General features: G+C 29.0%; 1 protein-coding gene across 3 annotated transcripts in view; it reads right to left on the reverse strand.

The window, feature by feature from the left end:
- LOC111712655 (regulator of G-protein signaling loco) overlaps positions 1-12071 on the reverse strand; it is a 59470-nt gene that overhangs the window by 21267 nt on the left and 26132 nt on the right. For all 3 annotated transcript variants that reach the window (XM_023487334.1, XM_023487335.1, XM_023487336.1), the window contains exons 5-9: positions 10568-10621; positions 8382-8467; positions 5775-5861; positions 5281-5329; positions 4043-4142 (exon numbers count right to left, since the gene is read on the reverse strand). In XM_023487334.1, the coding sequence (XP_023343102.1) occupies positions 4043-4142; positions 5281-5329; positions 5775-5861; positions 8382-8467; positions 10568-10621 (376 nt within the window). The remainder of the gene's footprint in view (positions 1-4042; positions 4143-5280; positions 5330-5774; positions 5862-8381; positions 8468-10567; positions 10622-12071) is intronic.

The raw sequence follows: 12071 nt of genomic DNA on the forward strand, positions 1-12071 counted from the left end.
CCTGTAAACATAAAACAAAACCCCCTGTAGTTATAAAACAAAACGCCCTGTAAATAAAAAATAACGATTTCTTGTGAAAGTGCTGATAAAAATGAGCTGAACCAGCATATTTTCTACTCCAGGAGCTAGGAGAAGGGATGGGCACTTTAGTTTTTGTATTAAACTCGTCTTAAAATTTTTGGAAAATTTCAAAACGATAATTTTAAAAAGTTTTTAAAACTTTTAAAAAATAGTTTTGCTTTGAAAGCAAACCGATCCTCAAAATGGACACTCAAAAAAGAATACGATCGTTTTGAAAAAAATAAATCGAAAAAGATGCCTAAGCCTAATGAGTTAGGATGAGACGTGCGAACAAGACTAAAAACTGACAAGGTTCGTTGCAAATATAGAACATGACCTAGAGCTTGATGGGGGGAGAAGGGTGGAGGCCGGATGGGGAGGGGAGGGGAGAGGGGGGTCATTTAATAGAGATTCAAAAATCATTTGGAAGGAGTGGGGGTTGAGAAAAAGAGACAAAAATAATAAAAAGGATGTATGCAGAAAAATGATATATGTAGAAAAATGGTTTGTGTCCTTTAGCAAAGGAGTGTTTGTGGAGAAAGGGTGTCTGCAAAAAAAGGGTGTCTGCAGAAAAATGGTGTCTTCAGAAAAAGGGTGTCTGCAGAAAAATGGTGTCTTCAGAAAAAGGGTGTCTGCAGAAAAATGGTGTCTGCAGAAAAAGGGTGTCTGCAGAAAAAGGGTTTCTGTAGAAAAAGTTCTTGTTTGCAGAAAAATGGTGTTTGTAAAAAAGATTTTCTTAAAAAAAGTTTGTTTATTGCAGAAACAGGGTGTTTGCAGAACAGTGTGTTTGCAAAAATGGGGTTATGAAAAATGATATTGCAACCTTGATGTTGTTATTTTATACTATAAAGTGATGCTTGTAGAGTATATAAAGAGCTTATGGGAATTCTAAAACTTGTCATTTAATAAACTATGAATTAAACTAGTTCATCAATTAAACTTGATCCTTTACCATCGAGCCCAGATCAAATTTGATAATTAGCAAACTGTAGAATTAGATTAATTAAGATGGAGATTAAAGAGACTGTTATTAGATTAATAAAGTTGGAGATTAGAGGGACTGTTATTAGATTTATAAAGTTGGAGATTAAAGGAACTGTTATTAGATTAATTAAGATGGAGATTAAAGGAACTGTTATTAGATTGATAAAGTTGGAGATTAAAGGGACTGTTATTAGATTAATTAAGATAGAGATTAAAGGGACTGTTGTTAGATTAATTAAGATGGAGATTAAAGGAACTGTTATTAGATTAATCAAGTTGGAGATCAAAGGGACTGTTATTAGATTAATTAAGATGGAGATTCAAGGAACTGTTCATAGATTAATTAAGATGGAGATTAAAGGGACTGTTATTAGATTAATTAAGATGGAGATTAAAGGGACTGTTATTAGATTAATTAAGATGGAGATTAAAGGAACTGTTATTAAGATGGAGATTAAAGGGACTGTTATTAGATTAATTAAGATGGAGATTAAAGGGACTGTTGTTAGATTAATTAAGATAGAGATTAAAGGAACTGTTATTAGATTAACTAGGATGGAGATTAAAGGGACTGTTATTAGATTAATTAAGATGGAGATTTAAGGGACTGTTATTATATTAATCAAGTTGGAGATTAAAGGGACTATTATTAGATTTATCAATTCTGAGATTAAAAGGACTGTTTTCGTAATTAGTAAACCTTGTGGGAAAGAGGAAATATCGATTCACATCTAGAGATCGACGTTCGACTTATTTCATTTTTTCGTTCATTGTTCGTAAACGACCTATTTAACGTTTAAAAAGTTTGTTCCAAAAAGCGTTTGCTCAGTGAAAAAAAACGATAGTTGTTTTTTTTAAATCTTTTTAAAGATTCGAGTTCGTCCAGGAAAAAAAGATTTTTCATTTTGTCCTTTTTAGGTTTTTTTTAAAAAGATAGTTTTTTCGTTTCTCTGTGCGATCCATTTCGTTCATCCAGTGTTCTCAAAAATTTCGTTTGTTAAAAAAACAACGCCCATCTCTATCGACAACAGATAGATTTCGGTTAAATGGTTGTGACAAAACCTTTTTTAAATAAAAGATTTTAATCGAACTTAACTAAAAAATTTTGAAAGCTAGTTAATATAATTGGAACTTCTATGGAATAGAATGACGACTGTTAGACTCAAGTTATGATTTAAAATAGTCCGAAACACAGAACACAGCAATGTGTACTATACTTCAGACCCACCTCACTTAGAAATAAGTTAATGTGAATGATACTGATGAAAGTATTTCATCAGTATCTAAATCCTGTCAACTTAGTCCACTGTTTAATAATGTTCCCACTTTATGAAAGTAATAGATCATATTTGTAATCATTATATACACATAGTCACAGACATCTCATCTTAATATATTTAAGATTAATTTAAATCAAGGTTTCACGTACGACTTTGCGACTTTAGATCGACTTCTATAGAGGTCTGGAATGCCGGAAATGGTGTTAAGAAAGGATATAAAAATGGGGTTAAACCAAATTGACCTGAAAAATCTACAATTGCCACTATTTGTTACATTTTCTTATATTTAAAACAGGACAGTGGTCATTTTTAGATTGTGACTGTCAAATGTCAAATGTCTAAATAATGTTTCTGTGCAGTGAGAAACAGAAAACTGTGAAATAGAAAGACGACATTACCACAAAAATCAAGTATACCTGATGTTGTTACAATTCCAATAGTTTACTAGTAAAGTATTCAACTACTTATTAAGTAAAATGGAACATTTTACACTGCATAACTGATGTGTCTCATAGTCACTGGACTATTTAAAGTCCTAACTTGAGTCCAACAGTAGTTTTCCAAGTCCAGAGTTCCCTGGTTCTCAAGTTAGAGAGATGTTTGCTAAGAAACAACCATTAACAAGGTTTTTATGTGATCCACTCGTAGCAAAGTTTTCGGAAACTTTCTGATAGAATTTAAGCTCCGGTACATAGTCTACCAACAATAGAACTGGAATATTCAACATATTTTAGGAAAATAATATTTTTTTTTGGTGAAGTCATAATCATAAAGACTCAGAATTAATTGATAGTTAATCAGACGACTATACATATATATATCTGGCAATTTTAAATGCTTAAAAAATGCAGACCACATTTTGGAAATGGCAAGTCTAGGGATATTTCGTGATTTTCATTTCATTATGTGCATTTCTGAATAAAATGTTTTAAATAAAAATTAAATTTTGTAAGAAAGGAAATAAAGTATATTAAAAGAATAAATAATGAAGAAATTCAAAATTAAAACAAAATATAATAAATCAAACCACAAAAAAATACTTAATACACTCCAATATATATGTACACACGTTTCTCATAGGATTTAGACTCGAAACTAAGCTTTTTAAGCATGCCGTAGGGGAAACTGAAAGGGAGAAGAAATTGGTTTTGTTGAACAATCGAAATAAATGTATTTGAAAAAATGATTAGAATAAAAATGCCATCGAATAAAAATCTTTTTATATTTTATTCATATTTCATTTTTGTATCTCTTCTTAACATCTTTTCTAAATATCGTTTCTTAATATAGCTTCTTGATATCTCGTCTTTGTATCTCATCTTGATATATATCTTCTTTACATCTCCTCTTAATATCTCTTTTTACTATGTTTTTTAATATCTCATATATCTTCTTAATATCTGTTCTTAATATTTCATCTAAATATCTCTTCTTTATATTTCTTCCTAATATTTCTTCTAAATATCTCTTCTTAATATCTCTTCCTAATATTTCTTCTAAATATCTCTTCTTAATATCTCTTCTTAATATCATTTCTTAATATCTTTTACAAATAGCTCTTCTTTAATATCTCTTCTTAATATCTCTTCTTGATATCTCTTCTTAATATATTTTACGAATTGATGCCGCGTAGATCAAGACGATCTGAAAGTTTTCAATAATGTTCATGTTGTTGAGGAAAATTTACTCAATATTGATTACTAAATATATTTTTTTACCTTAAAAATATTAGATTGCAGAAAGCGTTGATAACTGTCCATTTTCATCAAATTGTAGATTTGTTTTTGAGAGGTATTAAACATGTCAGGGTTTCCACATCTAATAATATATATATATTAAACATGTCAGGGTTTACACATCTGATAATATATATATATATATTAAACATGTCAGGGTTTTCACATCTAATAATATATATAAATATATTAAACATGTCAGGGTTTCCACATCTAATAATATATATATATATTAAACATATCAAGGTTTCCATATATAATATAAGTTATTTATATATTAAAAATGTCAGGGTTTCCAATCTAATAATATATACATATTAAATATGTCAGGGTTTCCACATCTAATCCAATAAAATGTTAAATGAAAAGTTTTATGACATTTCGAATGCGTTTTTTGTGCCAACCCATGAAATGAAATTGTGCGATAGAAATTTGCTCTAATTGATTTAAGTTTGTGTTTTCATAATATTAGGAGAAACTTTGATATTCAGAATTGTTTTCATCTTAATTTAAAGGGAGTAACCAGCGATGTAAAGTAGTTGAACTGAGTATGCAGTGTTGTGGAAAACTTCTTTTGGATTCATTTGAACATATTAAACTTTTTAAAGATCTGTAAATCCTGAGTTTGAGCGCAAATTCGACGTTCAAAACTTTGGGGGTGGATACGTTTTCAGAATTGGTTTTTTAAATTATTAAATAACGACGACATAAAATGTAAAAAAAATTTATATATTTAATAATTTAAAATAACTAATTCTGAAAACGTATCCAACCCCAAAGTAGAGTTTTGAACGTCAAATTTGCGCTCAAACTCAGGATTTACAGATCTTTAAAAAGTTTTACATGTCTCAAATGAATCCGAAAGAAGTTTTCCACAACACTACATTCTCAGTTCAACTACCTTACATAGCCGGTTACTCCCTTTAAAACTAGATTGGAAACCCAGCTTTGCTCGAAAACAAAACTTGCCCCGTACAATACAACCCATTCAACTTTCCCCAATAAAAATTTGAGGAAAATCGGTCAAATGGTTCATAGCAATGATCGGACATGCAAACAAACATACAGCCTTGACGAACAGAGATTACTACTTTATGTATATAAATAAGAGAAAACAATAGTATATTTCTAATTATATTCGTCCAACATCAACAAATATTAGAACAATTAAAGAATTTTAAGAAATGTTAATTTGAATAATTGTAAGTTTGGTAAAATACCTTGAAGCAATTGCAGTTTTGACTGCTTCACTTGCGGTCTGCCGAGCCCCTGGATAAATATTAAAAGATAATTATCAAAGATTCAATTTAAATCAATATCCAATCTTTATTTTAAGCTATAAATAGCCAAAGTTATTCTTTAAGATAAAACAAGACATTCGTATATATATTTATATGTTGCTTATAGCCGGCCAATCGGCTGGACCGATTGGGATGAAATTTTGTGTGGACACTCATGGGTGGCCGGGGGATGTCATAGGCTAAAAGAAATCAATTTTTTTTTAAATGAATATTTTCTTGTTTCAATTTTTTTTATTCCACTGGAAAAAAAAAAGATTTCTGTCTTCAGGTTTCAAAGATATATGTAGACTGTTATAGAGATTACAGAAAAGATAAGACGTGAAATTTTTAAATCGTTAAAATATATAAAAAGCAACGTATTTTAATTCATATTTTATTAATTTTGTTCTTCTTCCAACAACAAAATATTTGACCTGAATCCACATTAACCGGCTCAGGAGCTTCCGCCGCTAGATGTTGGGCGAATATTTCCTCCGCCTTACTCACACGAACTTTGTTATCTAAATTATAGAAGTTTTAAATAAAACCACCAAAGGCATTCAGGGAGCTTCATCACTAAAGATGGGCTCGACTTTGCTAACATAGGAAATTTTTGAAAACTGACAAAGTCTTTCGTGCAAGATGGCGACATTTAGAAAAAAAAATAACGATGGACGAACAACTATGATCGCTTAGAGATAGCAAAACGATCGTTTTTTTAAAAGAACAAAATTTAATCCAAAAACAAAGGATTTAAATTTTTTTAATAAAATCTTCAAAATTATCTTATTCAGTTGCCCGTTACTGTAATGTTTGATTGTTCATAAACGTTTTCGTACATTTCCTGGATTTTTCTTATTGAAAAGAAGGAATTTGAAGAATTTGAAAAATGTCTGCAAACTAATTTGTAAAGAATGAAAAATTCAATGTAATGAACAATTGTGATACAGAAATAATTGATTTTATCAATAATTGATTTCCCCAATTACGCGTAATCCTGAGAAATTACACGAAATGAAAATTATTACCCGTAACTGCATTACTATTATGTTGGAAACCCTACTTGTAAACCCCTTTATCTCTGATACTGCACTCTCAGCTCAACTAAAATGTCTAGCCGGTCACTCCATTGAAGAAGATTTTCATAATCCTTTATTTTGATTATTTTTCCTTGTAAGGTTTAGTTTAATGTAATACATGTATGACTGGTCTCATGCTGTAGAAGCGTTTACATTGTACACAACATAATCTGAAGATTTGCTTGTTCAGCAATACAATTTATGTATTTATTATCAGGTACAATGGACCGGATATTACTAGGTCTGCCCAAATCAAGGTTATTAGTCGAAAATCTTGGAAAATTAATGAAAACTTCCGCATGTCCCACTCACAACGGTTTCCTTACAAGCCATGTCCATTTCAAGAATGATTGAGCTTCTTATGTTTATCTAGATTTTTTAATTTTACTTTTTTCATTTTCATGGTTTTTTTTCTCGAAAATTCTACATTTTAGTCTCGGTCCCGGCTAAAAGGGTACCATTGTAAATTGTGCACGTCATTCTGAATAAATTCCTATTGACAATTGAAGAGATTTATAAAAATTTTAAATCTTTGTTTTTTATTTTATTTTTTATTTTATTCGTTTTTATTTTTAGTTTTTTTGGTCAAAAAATTACACACGGAAAGCAACCCTTATTTTTATGTACATATGAAGTGTACTGCAGCTCGTGAAAGGAATGTAAACAATTACAAACCCAATGTTACCCAGGCAGAGATTTGTCATATTTCTCTCTAGCAACTGCAGTACAACAATATAAACATAAATATGGAGGTTCATATTTATGTTCTTCTTATAATTCTATTGTTTTATTAAAACACTAGATTCACAAGAAATAACACAAATTAGCTCTATTTTTGGAAATGTTTTAAAAAAAGTTTAAGAAGATATTATTGAAAAAGATTTTGTTAGACTAGGTTTACAGAGAGGAATAGGCTAAATAATTAAATCTGTAATTAGTTTAGTAGACATTTTTCAAATAGATTTTGTTAAGCTAGGTTTAAAGAGAAGAATAGGTTAAATAATTAAATCTATAATTAGTTTAGTAGACATTATTCAAATAGATTTTGTTAAGCTAGGTTTAAAGAGAAGAATAGGTTAAATAATTAAATCTATAATTAGTTTAGTAGACATTATTTAGAAAGATTTTGTTAAGCTAGGTTTAAAGAAAAGAATAGGTTAAATAATTAAATCTAGAATTAGTTTAGTAGATATTATTCAAATAGATTTTGTTAAGCTAGGTTAAAAGAAAAGAATAGGTTAAATAATTAAATCTAGAATTAGTTTAGTAGACATTATTTAGAAAGATTTTGTTAAGCTAGGTTTAAAGAGAAGAATAGGCTTAATAATTAAATCTAGAATTAATTTAGTATATATTATTTTAATAGATTTTGTTAAGCTAGGTTTATAGAGAAGAATGGGTTAAATAATTAAATCTAGAATTAATTTAGCAGATATTATTCAAATAGATTTTGTTATGTTAGGTTTAAAGAGAAGAATAGGTTAAATAATTAAATCTAGAATTAGTTTAGTAAATATTATTCAAATAGATGTTGTTAAGCTAGGTTTAAAGAGAAGAATAGGCTTAATAATTAAATCTAGAATTGATTTAGTATATATTATTCAAATAGATTTTGTTATGTTAGGTTTAAAGAGAAGAATAGGTAAAATAATTAAATCTAGAATTAGTTTAGTATATATTATTTTAATAGATTTTGTTAAGCTAGGTTTAAAGAGAATTCAACCAAAAATATTTTATTTTATCTGCAGTTGTCGTCGTATATACCAATACAATGAAGACGACTTTCGATTTTAATTTGATTTCTCCCAAGCTTTCAAACAGCATGGAAACAAAGAAAAGCTGTCAATTAACCGCTTCTCTTTGCAACTTAAGTAAACTTGTGAAATGAAAGTGCTTGATAGAAATAAAAAGTCGTCTTCATTGTATTGATATAAACGCCGACCATTATATTAATAATAATACCTGAGATTTTTTTGTACTGTTGACAAGATTTCCAAAATATTATATTTTCTTGACTGAACTCCTTAGTCAGAAACTCCGTAAACAGTCTAGGAAAATACAACACAGTAAATAAACTGTCTAGGAAAAACGACACATTAAAAAAACAGTCTAGAAAATTACAACACGGTAAATAAGCAGTTTAGGAAAATACAACTTAGTGAATAAACAGTCTAGGAAAATACAACACAGTAAATAAACAATCTAGAAAATACATCAGTAAAATAAAATAAACATTCTAGGAAAATACAACTTAGTGAATAAACAGTCTAGGAAAATACAGCACAGTAAATAAACAATCTAGAAAATACATCAGTAAAATAAAATAAACATTCTAGGAAAATACAACTTAGTGAATAAACAGTCTAGGAAAATACAACATAGTAAATAAACAATCTAGAAAATACATCAGTAAAATAAAATAAACATTCTAGGAAAATACAAAGTAGTAAACAAACAATCTAGGAAAATTGAACATTGTGAAAAAACAGTCTAGGAGAAAAGAACATAGTAAATAATTAAACAGTCTAGGAAATTACAACACAATAAAAAAACTGTGTAGGAAAATAGAACACAGTAAATAAATAATCTAGGAAATTCTCTTTGGAATAAATTTAAAACAGTCTAGGAAAATAGAATACACTAAATAAACAGTACAAGAAAATACATCAAAGAAAATAAACAGTTAGGGAAAATATAACACAGTAAATAAACAGTCTAGAAAATTACAACACAATTAATAAACAGTCTAAGAAAATATAACACAGTAAATAAATAGTTTGGGAAAATACAACGAAGTAAATTACTTTAATAAACAATCAAGAAAAATAAACAAAGTTAATAAACAGTCTAGGAAAATAAAACAAAGTAAATAAACAGTCTAGGAAAATAGAACAAAGTAAATAAACAATCTTGGAAAATACAACACAGTACATAAAAAGTCTAGGAAAATACAATGCAGTTAATTAAAATCCCAGTAAATACATCGGCCTTAATACCTTAATAGACAGTCTAAGAAAAAAAACAAAGTAAATAAACAGTCTAGGAAAATATAACACTGTAAATAAACAGTCTAGGAAAATACAACACAGTAAGTAAACAGGTTATGGAAAATACAACGCAGTAAATAAAGTCTAGAAGAATGCAATATAGTAAATAAACAGTTAGAAAAATACATCATGGTAAACAAATAGTCTAGGAAAATATATCATGGTAAACTAATAGTCTAGGAAAATACATCATGGTAAACTAATAGTCTAGGAAAATACATCATGGTAAACTAATAGTCTAGGAAAATACATCATGGTAAACTAATAGTCTAGGAAAATACATCATGGTAAACTAATAGTCTAGGAAAATACATCATGGTAAACTAATAGTCTAGGAAAANTGATGTTTACTGTATTCCTACAGGGTGATATTTACTGTATTCCTACAGACTGATATTTTCTGTATTCCTACAGGGTGATATTTTCTGTATTCCTACAGGGTGATGTTTACTGTATCCCTACAAGGTGATATTTACTGTATTCCTACAGGGTGATATTTACTGTATCCCTACAGGGTGATGTTTACTGTATCCCTACAGGGTGATATTTTCTGTATTCCCACAGGGTGATGTTTACTGTATTCCTACAGGGTGATATTTACTGTATTCCTACAGGGTGATGTTTACTGTATTCCTACAGAGTGATATTTACTGTATTCCTACAGGATGGTATTTACTTTAATCCAATAGGGTGATATTTACCTTTTTCTTACAGGGTGATATTTACTGTATTCCTACAGAGTGATATCTACTGTATTCCTACAGGGTGATATTTACTGTATTCCTACAGGGTGGTATTTACTATATTCCTACAGGGTGGTATTTACTATATTTATATAGGGTGATATTTACCTTTTTCTTACAGGGTGATATTAACTGTTTTCCTACAGAGTGAAATTTACTGTATTCCTACAGAGTGATATTTACTGTATTCCTACAGGGTGATATTTACTGTATTCCTACAGAGTGATATTTACTGTATTCCTACAAGGTGATATTTACTGTATTCCTAGAGGGTGATGTTTAATGCATTCCTTCAAGGTGGTATTTACTGTTTTCCTAAAGGATGCTATTTACTGTATTCCTACAGGGAGATATTTACCTTATTCCTACAGGGTGATGCAAAAGAAGGTCAAAATCCTGCCACCAATCCTCTCTGTGTCAACAATAGTTCATTTAAATATATGCTAAATTAAAGGTAACTCATAATCAAAGGAAGAGACCGGCTATGTAACATATTTGAACTTAAAGTGCAGAATTAGGGAGAAAAACTTTAGGGTCCATTTAGGGCGTACAATTTTTAAATAAGAGGGTCAAGTCATTTAAAATATTTATAATACCCAGACAAAACATGAAAAAAATATGTTAACTAATTTTCTCTTTAGGAACATGTTTCTTAAAAGAAACTATTGATGAAAGCTATAGTAGAACCATAAAATCGATAATTTCTTTATCACTATTATATTTGCTGTTTCAAAATTTGTGTCGCAGCATTCTTAAAAAGGTCGTCTTCACAATCAAAATAAAGAAAACCTCCAACAATTGACCCTAGCTGACTGAAAAAAATAACATAAACCTGCAAGATTTTAAAATGAATTTTTAATAACTTACTTCCAATGATAGAAATTCATTATTTTTCTCCGTCTGTTCCTATGCTACCAAAGTGGGTAGAAAATAGTAGAAGATAGGCATAAGGAATTTATTTGAGTAGTGTGTACGCTCTGTACACTTTTATATGACGTCACTGGCTGCAGTATTGGTTTTAAATTCAAACAATCAACATTAAAACTCTAGTTATCAAATAAATAAATTATTGTAATTGCTAAAAATGGTGGGAAAATAATGACACGGTTATAAACTTCTAAATTTGTTTTAATCTGTTATATGATAGGATGCTCTCCTGCTAAAAGATAAAATTGTGATGTTGTTACGAATCTCATTGTATGAAAACTACCAAATATTTTAAAACAAAATTTGTTAGATGTCATTAGATAGCCAAATCTTTTTAACCAATTAAATTTCAATCTGTTTTAAGATAAAGTTTATCTAAAAAGAAAATAAAGTTATGCATTTCTAACGGCAAATAACGTAATAAAAGGGTTTTGGTGCTGGAAATGCTTAACAAATCCTAAAATCTTTTTAAATTATAGAAAAGACGACATTCTATGGCTTCCTATTGAACCCAGTTGAGGTGTCTGGTTTTGCGTAAAAATCCCAATGCCTACTTTTTATATTACAAAGCTCTTTGTATGCAACTAGTTTGCAGAATAGTTTTTGATACATGTTTTCTCCATTGTGGAAAAAAAAACTTTCTTCTGCTGGCTGAAAAAACTGGTGAAATATTAAAAATGACTTTACACTCTTATTTAAATATTGTGTACCAAAAAAATTGTCCCATTGGTATGAAATGAATCCTAAAGTTTTTCTCTACAAGATTGCATTCTCAGTTAAATTATGTTACACAGCCGGTCTTTCCCTTTAAAAACTTTGCAAGTTGTTATTTTTAAATAGGACTTTTTTATTCTTTCTTGTACTTGAATTTAGTAATCTAACTAACTTTTTATACAAAATATATAAATTTAGGTAAATTCTATGTGAAACTCTAT

This window comes from Eurytemora carolleeae, unplaced genomic scaffold, assembly GCF_000591075.1.
Source record: "Eurytemora carolleeae unplaced genomic scaffold, Eaff_2.0 scaffold1306, whole genome shotgun sequence".
Lineage (NCBI taxonomy): Eukaryota > Metazoa > Arthropoda > Copepoda > Calanoida > Temoridae > Eurytemora > Eurytemora carolleeae.